Source organism: Rhinolophus sinicus, linkage group LG03, assembly GCF_036562045.2.
Source record: "Rhinolophus sinicus isolate RSC01 linkage group LG03, ASM3656204v1, whole genome shotgun sequence".
Taxonomy (NCBI): domain Eukaryota; kingdom Metazoa; phylum Chordata; class Mammalia; order Chiroptera; family Rhinolophidae; genus Rhinolophus; species Rhinolophus sinicus.
The window spans coordinates 131,161,683-131,183,640 of NC_133753.1; the positions used below are offsets into that span (position 1 = coordinate 131,161,683).

General features: G+C 34.6%; 1 protein-coding gene across 39 annotated transcripts in view; it reads right to left on the reverse strand.

The window, feature by feature from the left end:
- Window positions 1–21,958, reverse strand: part of PAM (peptidylglycine alpha-amidating monooxygenase) — a 260,955-nt gene that overhangs the window by 39,563 nt on the left and 199,434 nt on the right. For 14 of the 39 annotated variants that reach the window (XM_074328654.1, XM_074328650.1, XM_074328647.1 and 11 more), the window contains 3 exons: window positions 18,239–18,423; window positions 16,736–16,807; window positions 4,771–5,094 (listed from right to left, as the gene is read on the reverse strand). In XM_074328654.1, coding sequence (XP_074184755.1) covers window positions 4,771–5,094; window positions 16,736–16,807; window positions 18,239–18,423 — 581 coding nt within the window. Of the gene's footprint in view, window positions 1–4,770; window positions 5,095–16,735; window positions 16,808–18,229; window positions 18,424–21,958 lie in introns of all 39 variants that reach the window. The other 25 variants (XM_074328672.1, XM_074328669.1, XM_074328668.1 and 22 more) reach the window with 3 other exon arrangements.

Sequence of the window (21,958 nt, forward strand, 5' to 3'; positions counted from 1 at the left end):
TCTTTTCTTTTTAAAATTTATTTGCAAATGAGAACATCTCATTGGAGAGTGATCGAGAAAGCATGACCAAAGGTAATATATAACTATAGTTATTTTGATTGCAGAAGAAATAATGGGATGATTGGAAAAACTGTCATCTTCCTGTTTGTCTGTCTGTCTATCCAGCTATCTATCTATCTATCTATCTATCTATCTATCTATCTATCTATCTACTGTTGTTTTTATTTTATTGTGAGAGGCAGAATAACAAAAGTGATTAAAAACCAAGAAACCAAGACTTGGAGCAAGTCTGCCTGACTTTGAATCATGGTTCCTTGAGCTTTGGCACTTCCTTCCTCTCTAGGTGGGTTTCTAAATATGGTTCTTGTTATGAGGATGAAACGAGTTAATGAATCTAAAACACTTAGCCTGGTTCATAGTAAGGGCTATGTATGTGTTTGTTTTTATTATTCTCTTCCCCTCCATAGATGGAAATTCATCCAACTGAATGCCTTATTGCACCCTGGAAATACTGTATGACTTAAACCTAGAGGTAAACGTATGACTGAAATAATGTTAAAAGGAGAGACTCAAGTAAAAGTTGTCCATAGAAATTAAGTAAAATCAAAATGTATCATAGAATATTTAAGGACCCTATGAGTTCTCTTATCTGATGGGAAAGCATCACACAAATACATAAGTATTTTTAGATGTCCAGTGGTATGCAATATATGGTGAATCAGGCATATGCTAGCAAATAGTAGTCCAATCAAATTTGCCAGTGAGAATAACTACTGTAGTTTTTAATTTATTGTTCAGTGAGTCTAGTTTCCAGAAGACAAGTAGAATGAAGACATCTAACATTTTGTTTCTACTCTATTAATGCTGTCTCAATATAGATATTAAACTAATGGTGGCAACCAAACTATGTTAGGTATAAAAAGGAGTGCACTTATTTCTCAATTTAACAAGTTGAATATTTTCACCCTGTATCACAGATCACAGGCAAATATCAAGGCAGATCAATATTTAAGTGATCAGAGATTTGAAGATGCATAAACTCCCGTTATGATAGAACACTGCCAAGTCATTTTCATAATTTATCAAATTAGAGTGCCAAATTTTGCAGCTTTCCTACATATTGCAAGACAATTCTTTCAGAGATGCTACTTAAATTAAAGTAATTACTATTTAGTTCTGCTTCTTTTGTGTTTAAATTTTTGAAATTTTCATCCAACATGACCTCAATGGTAGCAATAATAGTCATAATTATTGTTAATGTATTATAACATTTATTAAATGTTTTTTATGTGCCAGAAACTGTTCAAAGCACTTTCCATGTATTAGTTACTGAGGGACCACATAATAAGTGGTGTAGACTCAAAGCCAGGCAGTCAGGCACCAGAGTCTGAAGTGTTCTGTATCCCACTACCTCCATGGAGTGGTTTTCAAATTTCATTTTAGACAAATGAAGAACTGATCTGGGGCCACCTGTATTGTGTCCATGTGTGCATGTATGGCAGGGAGGCTGCCACGACTACTTCCCACCATTGGTATATCCCATCCAACAACAGCTGGAAAACATTTAGTCTACTCTAGCCGAGCCTATCCAGGAATTTTCTCTATTTCCAACGCTGTTTTCATAACTGTTACCACAACTGTTCAGAACTGACCCTGAACCTCACCAAAAGTCACAAAGACAAGACCTAAAAAGTGGTGGTGTTGGCAGATGGTTGCACTCTTAGAGACACACTGAAGACACAGTCCATCACCATCTCTTCCTAGCAATGCTAAGGACTTCCTCAGCTCTGCAAAGCTGGAAGGTGTCATTCTGTTTTGCCCACTCATACTCAACTCATAATGACGTGGAAAACTTAACTTTAAAGGCAGTTGCCAGGGTATGGAAACAGTGAAATTCTGACCAATCTGAAGGTCCACAAAGTAGTATTTATTTTGAAACTTCCAGGAAGTCTTGAGCCTACCATACACAGTCAAACCCAATTTTTGAGCTGATCCAATAATTTCACCTTTGAATCCTCCAATCAGCTGGATGGGATCCATCACCATACTGCAGTTCCAAAATCTGGGGGATGGGGGGTGGGGTCAATGAAATATAAAGTGCTGCTTCTAAAAATGCCACTGTGTTAGGCTGTGCTGGTGCCATGACCTGGGGACATGAGAAAACGGTCCTGTGTGTAAGTCTCAGCTTCTAAGCAATGAGGGTCCAGAGCCCAGGGAGGTGTATCTGAACTGGGCAAGCAAGTTAGCCCCTCTTTGATGGAGCACAGCTGTACTGCAGTGCAAAGAACTAGAAGGCACACATTAGAAGTCTAATGTCCAAGTTTTAAATTAAGACTCTGTGACCTCATTCAAATGGGTTAACTTCCCTAGGCTTCCGTGTATTCATCTGAAAATTAATAATTGGTATCAAAGACACATGAAATGAGTATGAGCTATAATATTCAGTAACACAATAGCCTTACAGTTTTGTCTTAGTAATACTCTCATATGAAAAGCTTCTTTCTTCTTTGCAGCTAATACAATTCTCTTTAGCAAATTAGGCACTTAGGGAGACAGTTAATTCCTCTGGACCATTAGGGTCCCATTCTCAGCTTTGCCTGGAGTAAAGAAAGGGTATGAAAGAAACACTGGAAGATTATCCATCAAATTTATTTCCCTTCCTTATATGGTGGGGAATATACATGAATTAGACTACTAATATATTTTATTAGGATATTACCTGGTAATGACTTCCTAGTTTTGTTTTGCAATTGAAAGCTTCCTGAGGATGGGTCTTTTACTGGCTTATACAAAGGACTGAACTATCTTCAGTTAAAGTTAGATATTATATTGTGTTATGGTAAACAGTGAGAAAGAATTGAAAAGAAAAAGACTTTTAGAAATAGCTTACCTAAATATAAGGTTTGGTATTTTGCATTTAATTTTTAAGAAGTGTTTAAGTCAGAATAGTGAAATAACACTAAAATAAATCATTTCACAAAGGAAACACATACACCTTTCCTTTTTATAATTAGGATTTGTGTTGTGTGCTACTATTCTATAAAACTCATTGTTTTAGGACTTCACTGACTGATATTCACCCCAATATTTAAAATGAAAGGAAACTTCCTGAACCAGATCCTGGAGCAACATTTTTCTCCTGGGCACTGCCATTTTGATCACCCTGGAAGGTCTGAAGAGATTTGGCAAGTAAAAGTATTTCGGGTATTTTAAGCACTTCTTTCTTAGAAAAACTAAGAAAGTTTCAGGAATACAATGTCTTAAGTTAAACTATGAGTTTTACATTGATACTTATGATGCCTATAAAAGACCATGATATTATTTCAAAGCCAAGAGTAACAAACAAGCACAGGTTATGGAATGAAGCATGCTGAAACTCTAACATTTCACACTTGACTAGAATTATATTCTCGTCAAAGAGGACCTTTTGCCTTTTATATTTCTATGATGTTTGGGTTACAATTTACTGTCCTTAATAGAGAGGTTCAGACAGACAGCCCAGTATGTTTATGAAATGGATAGGGGCTTGATACACTGCCAATTTCTAAGCACCGTACTCAAGAGATGTAATTCATTCTTTGGTAGGATTCTGGAGTTGAGGCTTTTCACAAGCACCTTAGATTCCGCTGCAAGGGGATCTAGGGACCACTTCTTGAAAAACAGCTTTATTAGGTAAATTTAGAATGAGTTAGAGCAGGGCTAATGCTGTTTAAATATGAAGAGGTAAAAATCTGGGTTCTGGTTAACATCTCATAGAGACCCCTAGGCCATTCCCAATGGAGAATGCTAGAAACTTCCATGTGAGCAAAGGCACTGCATGATAATTTCTTTTTTCAATTATAAATAAAAATCAGCTGGGTGTTGAATAATTTATGGTTTCCTGCAAAGCTGTATTTGAAAACATCAAATTGGCAGCCTGTGCCATTCCAGCCCACACATGGACAGCTGCCATGAGGAATATCTGTTACTTTTTTGAAGATTATCACCACATGCTGTATTATCTGGCTTTCCACGTTAGCAAGTAACATGAAACACAATCAATATCATAGAGGCCACAACACAATTAAAGATACAGATGAGGCATCCATTGCTTGCTGGTACAGAAACCTGAAGGGAATAAGGTATTGTCTTCTAATTATGGAAGCCAATCATGGTTAGAAATAAAGATAAATCTGATAGTTATTCACTTGCTGGAGGTTCCTTCAGAAATAACTACTCCACTTTCCAATTATGATAGTAATTGATAAAGGAGCTTAAGAGATCAAAGTCATAAACATGGTTACATTTTAGAAGTCAATTGGATAAGACTGTTTGAAGTATAAGATTCCTTTGAGAAGAATCTGAACACCTTAAAAGAAGGTAGTGGATCAGCATTTCATAACACTGGGACTTTACATATCATGTTTTGAATTTTCAGTTTCTTTCCATGGAGCAAAATGGAGAATGTTGATATAATAAGACTTTGTTATTGTGAACTTCATATGCCATCATTCCCGACATGATGCAAATAGTTTTGGTCCTGGTAATTCTGGCTCACCAATTGAGCAGAAACTAAATTTATGAAGCATTGGGCCAAAACAAAAAGACAGACTTCTTAACAAAATGTGACATCTGATTAACCCAAATCTGAGTAATACTTTTTCTAATGATAAGTCCTTTTAATTGATGAGTTTTTCTCACCCATTCGTTTTTATTCCCTTCAGATTTTGCTAATGTTGATTGCAGCATTTCACATTTTATTCTTTAAAAAATAAAAAGCCCTAAACGCACCTCCTGTGTGTTCTGGTTCCCAGGTGCCTTCACCAGGTAGGGGCTGCTGTAATGAGAAAACTCTGCTCTCTGCTGGCCTCAAAGTAGATTCTAGTCTGTGAAATTTGTGAATTCTGTCTCTGACAAGAATGGCATTGTCCCTCTCCTCATGTTCTGCACTCTCTCTCGTGTCAGATCGACCAAGATCCTTCTTTTGGACTACGTTTGCAATCTCAGCTACCAAGTCTGACTCTGATTCTGCCTTTTCTGTAGGATTATATTTGTGCACATGAACAACATCTTCCCTTTCTCCTAGCAGCTTGGAAAGCAGTGAATAGAAATCACCTGTGAAAAAAAGAGAAGAGAGAAGGGGTGGGGGTTGATAAGATTACAAAATTTACAAAATTGTGTGCCATAAAAATAAGTGAGAGAGATGGTTGCTCTCAGACTTTCAAGCATGAAGAAAAAAAGAAGAGATGATTTTCCAGAACATGAAAAAATAATATGCTTCACATTTCATTTGCTATACCACTTATTTATTTCTGTTATCTAGGGATCCAACCACAGGAGCTAACCTCTATTAGCATATTAGTAGAATCAAATTAATGCATATGTGATTGTATAGCACGTTTCAATAAATACTTTTCCCAGTATAGTTGGATTGATATGGAAGTTACAGTTCATCAGATTTCTAAAATAAAATATTGTCACCAGCGACATCAGAAAACAGCTATCTTTACAGACAAATCCTTTGAAGATGACTTTAGAAGCTTATTAAAATGTAATCCAGAAGAAATTAAATATTTATTTTTGAGCAGGTGCTATAAAACACAAGAAATCTAACAGGTATGAATCTACCTGCCAATTTGAAAACCAAAGTTTTATTGTTATTTTGTTAGCAGTGCTACTGTAAATAGCTCCAGTTGTTTATTTTAAACAAAAAAGGAAGAAATTCCAGAAAAATAATCTTGTGAGAAGACAATACTTTTAAAAGCATTTTAAAACAAAAGAGAAGATTTTAACAAACTGATATAATTGGAATGATTCATCACTAAAATGTATTTCCTGTCTTCCTACACTAGGGAGTAAACTTGGATATGATAATCTATTTCTACGAAAATAAATTATAAAAGATTATGACAGATATAAAATATGACTATGGAAAGTTCATGAAGCATTTTAATCCTCATCATTTACATCTATAGCTTCAAAACTATTTATATCGTGTGTGTGAGTGGGAAACATATGCATGTTCTCGATGGAAACACAAATCCGCTTTCCTAAACCAAACCCAAAGGTAACCCACAGCTCTTCCTTTTCCTTACCCTATTCTAAGTGATGCTAATAAAATTACTATGACTATGGAGTCCTATTGCTTGTTTTAATTACATTTACAGCACCATCAGATAACATTTATAAAATCTTTCTTACTATCATTGAGAAATGAAAATAATAACTGGTTTAACCATGATACAATCTACTAAAGAATATATTATTAAGAAATTGGTGCAAGGGGATAGGAAGCCTTTCCATAATGATGCTAAGAGATCCTGTCATGTTTACAAATAGCCTTGGTTTAATGCTTCAAAATGGGTTTTCAGTTCTTGCCCATGAAAGCTGCTTATCCCAGGTGACATCTTCAATCAGAAAGTAATTACCAAATAATAGCGCCAATCTCAGTAAAATGAACAAAGCAAATTACAATTCAACCAACTCTGTAAGGCCACAGTGGCCTTCTGCCTCACAGAAGAGAAATTAATCCACTACTACTAAACTCTCCTGCCCCATACACTAAATAAAATAGTTTAACATGCTGTTTTATAATGAACCATTCTCTATAGAAAGTAAAATACAAGGTTATTTTAGGGACAGAGAAATAACATAATTTTAAAACTTGAATCAATGTCATTGGGTTAATATTGATGGAGGAACACGAGCTCACAGCTCTGCATAGTCATTCAGGTTTGTCATTAAAAGTCTGAAAGTTGTGATGAATACCAAACGCAGAGCTCTCGGTTCTTTCGAAGTTATCACTTACAATTATTTTTGGGTTAGGAAAACAAAAATTGAGCAACGTAATAGGCTTGGCTGCAGAAAGGTTGCATTGGCCTTGTAAAAACATAGCGTCAGAGCTGCATCTCTAGAAATAGCTCATTACATGGGAATGTCTGAGACCACTAGATGGCTATCTCCTACATTCCTAAACACAGAAACCAGAAAGGTTGTTTTTTTTTTTCTCTTTAGGTGTACAAAATATATGGAATGCTGAAATGTTAGCTATTTTTCTTAGTCATATTAAGATCCCGATTTAGGAAATATATCTAACCTTGAGTGTAACAGAGGGAGTAGAATATAAACAGAGGAAGTTTTGTGGTCTCTACCCCAATCTCCCCTCCCTCTCAATATTCCTCTCTCTTTCTTCACTTTATGTTACAACCATATTGGACTTTCGGTTCCTTGAATATCAACTCTGAGATGTTGTTTCTTCTTCCTGGGACATTCTCTCCCCAGTAATCAACTAACTCCTTAACCTTCAGATCTTACTTAGGCGTCACTTATATCCAAGAAGCCTTCCTTGACAATCACATTTGGGGTCTCTTCTAAGTGCCCCTAGAGCGCTCTGGTCTTTTCCTATGTTGTTATTATTGCCCAATGTCTAGTATGTGTTTCACACCAGTGTTTGACTCCAACCCTGACACTTAGTAAGCTATTTATTCTGTACCTTTAGGCAAGTTAATTAGCCTTATAAAGATAATGACAACTACCTTCAAGAATTATTTTGTGGATTTAAAGATCCCTGAATATAAAATGCCCAGCCCAATGTATATCATAAAATAGACATTACTAAATTATAGTTATTATAATTACCAAGGAAAGACATAAACTCTAGATGCAACATGCATCTGCTTCAATCTACTGTTTACCTAAACTTTAAAAAATCAGTTCTTATTTCATATTCAAGAATTGGGATTTTCATAATGGAAAATAGCTAAGTTTACAATCCTCTATGTTCTCAACAAGTCACTATGGCTGCTGTAGCATTTTGTTTCTTATCTTTGTCAAAAGAGATTGTAGTTATACTTTTTCTCCTTTTATGTTTAGTCTACCTTGGGGGAAAGAACTATTCTACTCCAGTTTTCTGGGTTGCCAGTCCTCCTGGCACCCCATCGCGCCTTTCCTGTCTGGTTTCTTTTCTAATACAGCTTCTTTGCCAAAGACTTGACTCATACGCTATAAACATATTCACTTTGTGCTTATCTTGAGTGGCTGCAGAGGTGGGGAGAGACCCTCCTCAGACACAGTATGTCTTTCAAGCTTTTGCATCTTCCCTCTTCCTTTAACAAGTTCCAACACAGACTAAAATAACTTTCTGTGCTAACGGAAACATTCTGTATCTGCGCTGCCCAACATGGTAGTCACTAGACGCGTGGGGCTAATGAGTACTTGTAATGTGGCTGGCGTGGGTGAGGAACTTAATTTTTAATTTTACTTACTGTTAATCAATTTATATTTGAATTTAAATAGCCCATGTGGCTAGTGTCTGTCTACCATATTGTACAGTGCAGGGCTATGTACTGCTACCTCCTTCCTCACATCCTCTTCCTTCCCTAAATCAAAGGCATCTGTTTCCACTTCTAATTTCACCCCTGTATGACCTGTGCATGAGTTACTTAAGAGTTCCTAGTTGCCAAAGCCAAGAGACTCTTTATCTTGACCTACTGGTGGGCATGTAGCAGAGTCAAAAGTCCCTTCTGAAACTCTCTCCTTATAACATTGTTCTTTCCAAATCTTCTCTGCCTGTCACCTTTGCTTTCTCTTAGTCTTTGGCCCAACCTATGAAAATATTGTTTTCTGAGGTCTATCCCTGGTATACTTTATTTTCTCCTGTTTAAGGCCTTTTCCTATTAAGAGATCTCGGCCATTCACAAGGCTTAAGCAACTACCTCCAGAAAACTGACTCTTAAATCTGGAGGTCTCTTAGTACCAAGCTGGTATATATAACTGACTTCTGAAAATTTCCACTTGGATATCTGTTTCACAGGAATCTGGAACTCAACAAGTCTAAACTGAGATCCTAATCGTCTCCCCATACTTTATCTTTTCACAGTATTTCTCTCAGTGATGAAGCTGTATTTTGGGTCAATCAATCCAGAAAATTAGATTCCTCCCCCTCTCACCAGTGAATCGCAAAGTCAACTGATTTGTCATGTTGACTTGTCAACATATTTTCCTTCCCTATCACCAGTACGCATTTGAGACTCCTATCATCCTCCGACTGACATGCTGAAAGACCCTTCCCTTCCTTCCTTGGAATAGATCCTCATCTCTACCTTTGATGTCAAACATCTGTCTGCAATGGTATTAAAGCTGCTCTACCTCTGTGGAACTGACCTGTGATTGCTCGTAGCTTACCTCTCGGGACACTCCTTGGTTATATCCCACCTTTTCCTCAGCTCTGTCAACCTATGTATTTCAGGATGGTGTTCTCTAATTTTATTCTGAATCCCACTGCTACGGTGACCGTATAATTTATTTCCAAAGCTGGGACAATGTGAGAAGGAAAGGAATGTTGTTAATATCTATTCTTAGTCATAAACTGGGCCAGTGCTGGAAAAACTGAGATGTATTATTGCCCTACCTATTGTTGACAGAGATATATATAAAGAAGTACTTTATAAACTACAAATTATGATAATAGTAATAGCAGCTAATATTTTTTGAGAGCTTTGCATGACCCAGTCACTTTGCTGAGTGCTGAACACAATTTAACACATTTGGTGTCCATGAAATACTTATTGTCCTCATTTAGGATGAGGACACTAATGGTACATGACGAACCTGCATAGCTGGTAAGAAGTTGAACTGGGATTCAAAGGAGATGGCCTCATTGAGGGGCCTGCCTTCTAACTCATCACGCTACTGGATCCAGGTTCTCCTCTCTTTTTAATTCTGGCCAATAAACTCTTTCCTGTGAATTTACCTCAGACCTGTCAATCTTACTATATTTAATTTTTAAAATTTTAAAATTAACTGTCTTCTGAGCTTAGGTGCTGGGTTTATTCTTTGACTGAACAAATTTCTTTTTGTTCTATCCTGGCTTGTCTTCTTCTTATTAGAACATAAAATTCTAGCAAAGTAGTCAATACATACATAACATAGTGTGATGTACACAAAACTGGCCTAAAGAACAGTAATTGGCTTTTTTTTTTTTTTTTTTGTGGTTTGAGAAAGTAGAAGAGTTTTCTGTTTTCTTGGGTACTTTTCACGTACCACTGGCAATATAACTTACATGTACTATCAAATTCTATTAAGATGTTCTAAAAAATGTTTTTTTGTACATTTAAATTATCTGGGAAGGGATAAGTGACAAGGTATAAAGGCGATTTTCATATAAAAAATAAAAACCGCTTATTTCTTGTCATATTTCCAGTGATTAGTACTGTTCCCCTTATAGCAGATCCTTAATAAATGATTCTGGGATAAATATATATATATATTTTTTGTTAAAAAAAAGTCACCCCTAGCTCCCATAGAGACAAAAATATTTCTTTAATGATTTTAGGCTGCAGTGAGCTTCATTTCTGTCTTTTTCTCACTCAAACTTTGATTCTTAATCTTATGAAATGCAGAAATGCTCTAGTCTTTTAAATAATTTGGCTGAGTGGGTTTGGTATTTGGAAAACACAACTGTGGTGGTAGCTAATGTGTCAGGAAAAGGAACAGAGCACAGTATAAGAGAATCTAAAATATCACCAATTTAACTCCAGTTTGTACGTTGTGGGCTAGCATTAACTCCTTCATGCCTCAATGGGAATTTTTCTTTTCAGAAGAGATCACTCCCTACTCCTTGCCACCAGCATGGAAATATCTCTGGTTTACTTTCAGGGACACAGTCAGATCAAACTGAAATAGATGGAAACATACATTGGAAAAATTGCCCCATGAGTTTTTGTTTTGTTTGTTGTGTTGTTTTGTTTTGTTTTGTTTTAAATGCTCTAAGATTGGATGAAAAAAAATAAGTATCACTACTTTTAGACAGCATGAAATCTAAATTGTGGTGGGCATTTTTATTTTAAAACTGACCGAGAACCTCGTGGTAATCTTTCAGACTACAAACTCCCATTGCCCACACAAATCACTAGTACTTTATTACCTAAAATCAACAGTTCTTGTTACTGCTTATCGCTCTTTGATTGCTATGGTACAAAGAGAGTAAGCAGGGTGTTCATCAGCAGTTTAACCACTGACAAAACATGCCAAGGAGCCAAGCTAATGAGATTACAACCTTGGAACACGAAAGATTAATGAGAGGGATATGAGGAATGGAAAAATAAAAGGATTTATTTTTAGATTTTAATGTTTTGGTTTATGACCAAAGTCAGTCATAGCTGACTTTCCCTTCTGGTTAAAGTCTATTTTGTTTATTGACTGTTTACTTACTACTAACCCACAATTTATCCTACAGCCTCAGAGAAATAAAGCACATGGTTACGATGATCAGCTCAAGAATCAGAAATGGACATTTTTCCTCTTACAGGACTCATCTAATTGAAAAACAATCAGATTTTTTTTTTAAGAAAATGAGACAAATATAAAAAAGGTGAACTTAGAAGATGATGCTTTTGCAAATACCAGGCACACTGATCCATATTGGAAAGCCCACCTCTGTGATAAATGATCATGCACACCTGCCTGTTCTGTTATTAGGAAAACAATTCAAAACAGCATCCACTCAGCTGCCCAGAGCCCTGGGGGGTATTTAGAATTGTGTTTGATACATGAGTTCAATAAATAAAGACAGATGAGCCACTCATAAATCATAACAAACTGATACATTTTTAGTGAGTGGGGATACAAACAAGAATTGTATCTTCTTTAAAACAGCAAAGTGGCATTGAGAGTATTTGGAATTAGCTAAGATGCTACTAAAATCCTTTGTACTTTATTAGGGAATGAAGGGAGTACCCTAGTTTCAACAAAGCAAAGGACCAGAAATGTTAGCTACCAAGTCCAGCATTTGTTTTACTGCTCTCGTAAATGGTTTACCAACTGTTACTTTAACAAGCTTTTGCAGTAGATGATTATCATGTTAACTTGCAAACATGTCCCCTTGATTCTGCTTATTTGATAAAACATGCCAATGGTAATTCATTTTTGTTAGCATAAAACCATGTGAAATTATCCTGTTTTGCAGAAGGTGTCTGAAGACCTTTAACTATCTGGGGTCATGGAGTGTTTTCCCTCTACAAATTGTATTTTTGTCATATTCTCCCTGCCTTGGGAATAGAGTAACTCATGTTGACCTTTGAGTAGAAAGATTGATTATATGAGGGCACAAAGACTACAATGAGAAGAGTCTGGAGCAAACTGAATAAAACATGTTAAAGACCTTTTCTGCAGAGAAAGAAATGCCGTCTAGAGCATAATGCACAATAATAAGGACATACTCGTATTGTAGATTTGGACTTTCGATCCTGCCTTGAGTATTTTTAAGACATCAAATCTTCCCAACATAACAGACATAAATTTCAATACTACCTCTATGCTTTGAATTTTAAAGGAGAGAAACACTGAAATTCAGAACTTCTAAATGCAGTTGTATAGATTCTTGCTTGCAGCCTTAGTTTCAGCCCATATTCCTTGCCTAAACAATGTTGATAGAAAACCAAAGTTTTACCTTTGGCACAGTGAACATAAATAAGAAATCATAATGCATAAAAATAAAGGGAATGTACAAAACATGCTTTAGTTCCTTACAAGTGCAAATCATAACATACAAGTGAGGAACATGTGTTTGTGTGTGTCTGCCCTGGAAAACGTCATTGCCACCATCCTCATCCTGTATCGTTTCCTAGGATTCATGTCCTCCACTCAGAACCACTAATTGGGTTTTATTCTTTAGCGTATTGTACTTATTACATACGTAGCTAATTCTTCACTTGCAATGTTTTAAAAGTTGATGACATTTCAGTATGTTTGGAATATCCACTAGTGTTATTCCGCAGGAAGGCATAATCAACTCATTCACAGATAAGCTCACCTACAGGTAAATGGGCTATTTTCAAAGGGCAGGGATATTATGCAGCCATTAAAAACTGGGCTTGCCAATAATTTTATAGCAGGAAGAAATAGTCAAGATATAATAGTTAAAAAGAAGATATGAAACTGCATAAATTATGATTTAAATAATGTTAAAGTGCATATATGGGTAATGCATATTTCACACAGAGATGTACATATACATCCATATTTCTGGGGTTTATGTATGATTTTTTATTTGTTTATTCATACTTTTCTGTAATTTCTGTATCTTCTATAATGAATATTATTTAAAAATCAGTCCAGCATTATTTTAAAAATATCCCTGCAGACTTCATTAAAGCTTTATTAAAATATTTCCCATCATTGCATGATGCAGACAACCTGATAGGTAAAGCTGAGGTTCTTCTTATGTCTCCGTGATTACATCTTTTGAGATAGAGTCTGAGATACATTTGCTTACACCAATTTTGTTCTAGAAGGAGCAGCTATAGATAAGGATACTCCAGAACATTAGTGTGCTTGTGAGTAAGCACAGGCTAAGCTACATGGATTTGCACAACTCAGATGTCTCTTCAAATGCTACTGAATTTCCAATCAAAATTAATATTCTGGCCCAAATTAATAGCTAGCAATTTTAGTGATTAGAATTTCAAAGAAAATAAAATACTTATATTTCTCTTGGAGAAACAGAGCATTAGATAAACCTGAGTTAAACAGATTCCTGGTTTGCTTTGAATTTTTTTCTCCATGTTGGAAGTACCTACTACATCCTGTCCATTTGAGGCATAGCGACATTTTTTCTCAGCCTATGAAATATGAATACTCGCTCTCTCTCTCTTTTTCCTACTTTAATAAATGTCCATTCATTCCAACATAACATATCTTTACTGTTATGTAAAGATATATTTACATAACATATCTTTACATCACATACCTTTATTATATATCTTTACTGTAATTCTTCCTATCTGCTTTCCAATGTATTAAGATAGAAAGTGAGGGTGGCCGGATGGCTCAATTGGTTAGAGTGTGAGCTCTGAACAACAGGATTGCCGGTTCGATTCCCACAGGGGCCAGTGAGCTGTGCCCTCCCCAACTAGATTGAAGACAACAACTTAGAGCTGATGGGCCCTGGAGAAGAACACTGTCCCCCAGTATTGCCCAATAGAAAAATAAAAAAACAAAACAAAAACAAAAAGGGTGTTCCCTTAAAAAAAAAAAAGACAAAGTGAAAGAAAATATTGTTTGTTTGTTTTTTATCAATGTAGAACTATCTCTATCTCTATATTTAGGCACTGATGGGTGCAGAATTTGCCTTTGAGTACATGTGCTCTGATGTTTTGGATCTTTTTTTTCCCTGCCCCTTAACTGTTCTTTTTCCAATGGGGGTTTGACATCTTCTGTGTGACTGACAATGATGCTCTTTGCTAGCCTGTGGCTAGAACAACTGAAATAAATCAGGGCTTTTATTCATTGGGGATTTTAAATATTTAAATAATCAATACAACTTGGAAGAGTACTTGGAACATAAATTGTTTTGGCCAGAACACCAAAAAAAGGCAAAGGATTAAGTGTGAGGGCTTAGTTTAAAAAATTAGCATACATGGCATAATTTATTTGAATAATTAGAGTCCTCCTATTAGCTATGTAGTCAATTTAACCACCCAGCAAATGAATACAAATAGGCATTCGTGCAAACAAACATCTCTGAGAAGAATGGGATATTTTCTCAGTAATAAGTAGATTTGCCCTGCGTATTGTAAGGCAATAGATTGAGCTCATTAATGAGTCAAATGGACTATAGGTACAAATATGTATTTGGTGCATTTCTGTATTTCTCTTTAAATTCTATACCAGTGGTCTCCAATGACCAGTAGAATAATACACAGACTACACTAGCCATTAAAATGCTTTTTAGTCAGGTATTTGTCTTCACATAATCTGGGAGGTGACATTCGAATGGCTCCACTAATTTCAATATATGAATACCATAACCCATTTTCTTCACTATGAAAACTGAATCAGAATAATGCTTTATTTCTTCCCAAGTGAAATAACTTTACAGCATTTTTATTCACGAGTAGAAGAAAACAGTTAACTACAGGAAAATCATTTCTTATGTGTTCATAGATTCTTTTCTCTGGAACCAATAAAGCTTTGGATATATTTAAACTTAATATTATATATATGCTATCAAACACAAAGCGTAAATGAATAGTAAAATATGAACATTTATTAAAGGATTGGTTTGTAGGCATATATGCCACCCCCTAAAACCTATTATTTGGAAAGAACAGGTTATATCTAACATTAAGGTTCCTCTTGGGTTTCTAATCTTTCAGAGGTTCCAATGTCTCCCCTGATCAACTCAACTAAGTTCAGAAGGCAAACATAGTCTAGCCTCAGTTTCCATAGGTACTTACTATTTTACAAGATGCATCTACTGAATGGTAGTCACATTTGTTGGTATTTGGAAATATATTCTAAGATGACTCAAATTATTTCAAAGACATATATTTCAAATAGTATGTGCAATGTCAAAATAATTCATTTTAAGTCTGGTTAAATTTCAGCACAATTATAGCAAATACTGTTACACTACTGCATTTAGGTTGCAATTACTGATTTCCTTACAAATATATCGGAGGTACCAAAAAATGAATATACCTGACTTGTATTCATCTTTTGTTATCAATCTATATTGAGTATTACAATTTTAATACAGTCTTTTCCTTTCTTAAAATGTGTATACATTTCTTTTGGCTCCCTCTGTATTCACAGGATTGATCATTTTAGTTATTGTAAGTCATACTAAATAGTTTAGTATAATAGTTTAGTATAAACCATTTAGTATAAAATCATCTCCTTCTTGACTTAATATAAAAATAGAAACAACTTTGAGCTAAGTTGTGTATTTTAAAAGACCACTTGTTAGAATGAGATGTTATAGAACATACTCTACAAAATTTTAGAACTTTTAAATTACAGTTTACCCTATACTTCTTTCAAAGTGCATTTTTTTTTTCCATTTCAAAAGTCTGGATTCTTTAATTTCGCAAATACGATTAGTGCAGAGTGATATCTTTGACCTAATAGAATACATTTTGAAGAATTCCAGTAGGGGTTTACCATATCCAGAGTCAGAAATGTCTAAATGTTGCTAATAGAAAAATGCTGTCTATCTCCTGTATACTTTACATTGTCAGTAGAAGTGTGTTTGCATTAACATTAAAGTTTTAAAATACATGATATTTAGGCCAAAAATGTCTTGATAATATCCTCCAATATCTAACACAAAGTACTATTTTCCAAACAACTGGCAAGAAACCAAGATTGAGGAGAGCAATTTTTCAGTGCCAGCACATGCAGTATCTGACATAGAAATATTATCACTTCAAATAAATAGAACAGAGAAAGAATGATACTTTCTTAACTCATCAGATGGCAACTTAACACAAAACTACAAATGCATAAAACAAGAATCCCTCCTACCTTACTGAAGGCAGAGAAGAATGACTTAAAAAAGAGGCAAGATGCAGGTTTAACTCATAATTTCTTTTTTCTTGAACCTCAAGCATAGTTAATGAACACACCATACTAAATACATAGGAATTTAAATGGTGAAGGTCATTAGATTTCAAAAGCAACTCACTAATTGTTTCTAATTATTATATTTGCACTATAGATAAAGTTATAATACTAAATAAATTAAAACAAAGAAAAATCTAACGGGACTAAATTACACTAATGAATTTTACTTGCAAAGCTAAATTGCAACAACTGACCATTTTCTCATGAATTATGTATTATATAAAAACAGCAATACACAGGTTTGGAGACTGGTAAACAAAGACCTAAAATATCTCAATAACTTTAAAATTGAATTGTCTATTTGAATAATGAATAATTTTATAGGCCTAGTTACAGAAGTAAGCATACATACCCTGTTCTAACACTTCTTCTTCTTCTCGTTTTGGCTGCTGGAGTAAAGAAGTCTTATCTTTGCTCTCTGTTTCTGTAAAGTATCAAAGGAGTTGAGCATAAATTTGCAGTATATACTACATACTTTAAATATATCATCAACATAAAACATTATTTACTGTCTTGTTTCATAAGAACAACAGTATTAAAAATGTATACAGTATCAAACATATGGTGATGGATGGAGAACTGACTCTGGGTGGTGAAAATACAATGGGATTTATAGATGATGTATTACAGAAATGTACACCTGAAATCTATGTAATTTTACTAACAATTGTCACCCCAATAAACTTAAAAAAAAAAAAAAAAGAAGTGACAATGAAGGATCCAGTAATCCCATTTCAAGGTTTTTTTTTGTTTGTTTGTTTTTTAAATGTATACAGTAGAAGTGCCCTAATTCACAAAAAACTATAGCATAACCACCAGTTACCAGACTTCTGACTTAATAACTATATAAACTACTTTCAGTAATATATACATCACACAGAATTTTCAACATATAATAATAAAACTGCTCATATTTGTTTTTTTAATTGAATTTAGTAATATTTTAAGGCTATTTTAATAACATTTTAAGGTATATTCCATAAATACCAGGGGTGCCAAAATAAAGTATACATATGACTTGTTTCATCTTTTGTTATCAGTATATATTGAGTATTACAATTTTAATATAGTTTTTTTTTTCCTTTCTTAAAATATGTATACATTTCTTTGGTGCCCTCTGTATATTAGGATCTTAATAAATGACCTGACTGCTGTGTTAACTTCTTTCATAAACTTTCCACTAGAAAGAATAAGAAGTTGCTCTGGCATATTCAGATTGAACTTGAAAAACTCAGTAAAGTTTAAGCATGCTCCGTTCAGTAAAATAGGATGTGGGCTTTGCTTTGCAATTTTAAACTAAAGAAACGACAATGAATATGACTGTTTTGTAGATGAACACTAAGTTAAAAAACAATTCTGAGAATGAGACAAAAACGGCCAAGAATAGTAGTGCCTCATAAATCAAGAATTGTCTGTGCTTAAAGAGGCCCATTAAACAGATGATTTAGGGTTTGGTTGGAGATGATAACTATTTTCATTGGCAAACTGTAGCATTCTTTAGAACCTGGTATATAAATTCATAAATTGCATAAGTCATTACTGCTTATATAAAGAATGAAATGGAGAAACTAGAAAACATGAATTAAATGGAGAAAGATCTACATTCATGGAATTGGTACCCAAACTAATCTCTTGCATTACTAGTTGAGATTTTTCACTTTAACTATTTTGATGGGGGCATGTCAGGAGGAGTAACAGGATATATAAGAAGGAAAAGAGGGAATTGGGTTATGTGGGCACATGTGATTGTTTGGCAGAAGAGGGATGGTTTTAAATATTAATCATATAGTCAAGTGAGACAGAAGGAAATGGAAAATACAAAATCATGTTACTTTAAATTACACACCAATTTTACCTTTGTGATGTCCATGCATCATAACCATATCAGACTTCACAGGAATTGGAATATTGGCCTCTGGTGGTATGGTTCTGAACATATCTGGAGCTACATTCTGTGTACAGGTCATGAAAGAAACTGCATGCTTGGCTTCCATATAATACATAATGTATAAGTTGCACATTTCATCACTAGATGTGCCACTGCAGGCAAAATAAAACACACAAAAAAATAGACACAACAAATCAGCCACTCACATAAAACACATTCATAATGCAAGAAAATGCAACCAGTAAATCTGCCAGCAATGGATTCAAAGGTGGAAATATTGAGCATTTATTTTATAGCTTTCATTAAAACCCATCACAGTTTTCAATACCAAAAGCACATTTCCAAAGGCACAGTTCCACTTAATAATAGAGTATCGGTTTGCAGTCGCTCGCTCCATGGGTATCACCAAATACTGCGGATGGAAATGGCATTTAAGTAGCAGTGATAAATCATCTTCCTCTTCTAAATCCTTTCATTCTTTAGTCCTTTTTCCATTTGCTAAGACTCATAGGTTGGGCAAAGCACTTTTCTCATAAAAAAAAAAAAAATCTTAATTATTTACTTAATAACGGTAAAACTCAGAACAGTTCCACAGAAATATCATCTATTATTTACAAGTCTTTAAAAATGATTTTTTCCGTGTAACCCCAAGAGTCTTGGATCTTATTTTGGTTACTGCCTCCTCTCAGATGGTCAGATGAATCAAGAATCATGTGTTGATACTAAGACGTCATAAATGGATCCCTGATAGTATCTGCCTTGGCACCTTGCTTTCTACAGCAGTGATGAAAACAGCTCCTCAGGAATGATATCAAAGAAAATCAGCCCTAATCTCTTCTTGGGGCTCAGACCTGAATGGGGTCGTGCTATACAACTGAATGACTCAATGTTAAAAATAGATTTGACAAGAGTGGGATGGACATTTCAAGAAAAAAGTTCCCACTAACATAAATTATGTCTAATAGTTTATAAGACATGTTTTGTTTAGTTTTTTTTTTTCTTCCTGGATTCACATGGGTTACTACCGTATGTATTTCATTCTCTTCACTATAATTAAGATGGCATTATTTAGGTACACCTTCACAAAACGTTTATATATCAAGGTAATTTGGGCAAAGGCACATTTCCTGTTTGGTATTAATTCTGACCACATTTAGCAAGCCTATACTAATAAAAAACAAGCCGTGAAGTGGACTACTTGCTGTACAGAAATACGTCAGTGTTGATTTTTCCAGCAATGTCACGCAGCACTCACTTCCTCTCCATAGCAACAGTAATGACATCAGCAAGGGAAGGAACAAAATAAAAATCTTTTCCAAACAGGGATGTGGTTTCTCTCACTCAGCTCTGAAAATGTAGAGCCCCCAAGAGACCACAGGAATGAGCCTCTGCCATGGGAAGCTCTGCTTATGCTTTAAAAATCATTTGGCTTCTCACTCTCTGAATCTGATACCTGTCAGCTGTAACTGTCTCTCCCGTGAAATATAAATATATGTTGAAGTGCAACCCCAAACAAACACCTGTTCGCTACCCATATCTTTAGGTGTCAAAACACCATTCCTAAGAATTACATTTTAACAGTATTGGAGTTGGTCAGAAAATTATACGGTATAAAAGGAATGGCTAGTGCCAAAGTAATAAGTCAGAAGCTCCCACCATATTATCCTCCCTCCCTCTGTTCAAAATGAAGAAAAATGTACAGATCAAGAGAGAGAAATGAGGGAAAGGGAATTTACATTGTGGCTCTAGCTTAAAAAACCTTGAATCATCTAGCCAGACAGGGAAAGCAAAATAATCATATAAGCTTTTCAAGTTAATGAAAGGAAAAAATAATAATAAATCTATATAATAATAAATGAAACTTGCAACTCATCTATGGACAGATCCTTCCTTATTTTCTGTTTGGAAACCTCCCACCTATGTTCACTCTAAACACATGAGTCAGATGGCCTAATCAAATCATCAATGTAGTTCATTTAAGGTACTGATTCTACAATACAAAATTGACTTGATCAAATAATTTAAGAATCTTTGCTATCACAAAGAAAATTTCATTAAAGAGCTGAAGAAAAATAGTTGTATTTTATTCCTTTCCATCTGTAATTAAACTTGTAGTCAAGGTAACTCTGAGTTCCTTTCTGACAGAGAAACTATCATATCTTAAACATGTTAGGACTCAAATCATTCTTAATGTCAAAATACACTTTGCTTATTTTATTTCACATTCATCTTTCACTCAAAATGAAATAAGAAAACCTGACTGTAGCCAAACAAATTGCTTTCAGTATTCCTAAGAGAGAATTCTGACACACCCACCCTTATTCTCTGTAGAGAACAACTCTGCAGCTCCACTCTGTGAATCTGAATAATTATTAACAAGAGAAAGTATGGAGGGAGATTGTGTTTACACACCTGCTCTGGCTCCACTGAGTGGTCCTTTAAACATCCCCTAATACCAGTGGGATTCTACAAGTGATGACTCCTGGGCATCACCTAGATTCCAGAATTACAGTGGTGCATTTCTTTCATCTTCTTGCATAATAGAGTGCCTACGGGATAACTACTTCTTTATACCAGCTAGCTTTAAATTTGACAAAGTGTGGTGAGCCTGGAAACAGTAAGCCTTCAATAAATATTTGTTGAATGAGGGAAGAATGAATAATCTATCTTAATAAATGTTTACAACTTATTATGGCATAAGCTGTTAGCCCTAATATATCATACTGCCAAGTCAGGTCAATTTTGCAAACTCGATTGATCTATGGCATTTCTGAAAAACATTTATCCCCATCCATCCATCCATCCATCCATCCATCCATCCATCCATCCATCCATCCATGTTCTGTGAGGGTTTTTATAAAAAATAAATTATTTGATATTATTAAGACATATAATAGAGAGTTTTAAAAGTACCCAGGTATTCTGAAATTTATCATTAAAAATAACCCAAATATTGTCGTACATCAAGATTATATTCCCAACAGTGATATTCCACTTTAATGATTCCCGTACCCCAGCCCCTATCCTTTACACTTAACAATGAGAGGCTTGAAAATAAATTTGGAAAGAAATATGAAAACTTTAAAAAGTTATTTTACAAACTTTTAATTGTTTCTTAAGAGGTTTCATGGTGCTTTTAAACTTACACATTAAGGAGTTATTGATCATATAACTATATCTTTGCAAATAATACATTTTAAAATGATGATTAAAGTGTTGTGTTTGATATCTATGAATATTCATTAGACATTCTCATATGTACATGAAATAACTGGTTCCAAATGAACAATATGACTAACAAAATTGACCAAAGAGGTAAATATCATCTACCGATTCTCCAGAATTTAAAATTTTAGCATGTAACCTTTTAGGCAAATTAGTATACTTACTAAGATTAATCAGCTGATTTAATTCTTTTTTGTTTGTTTAAACTTGACTAAACATTTTAAATGAATTTAGGTGTCACATTGAATATAAAATACATAATGCAGTTAGGCACTTAATATTGCGTCTTCATAGATTAATTAATACTATGTTGTCAGTATATACATTGGTACAACTTTGTCCAAGATATATTAGTCATATTTACTATTCTAAAAGAAACATATCTGGATAGCATAATGTTACCATTAAGTATATTTATTAATACGTTTTGTCTTAAATACATTTGTTTTTTAATGGCTGTAT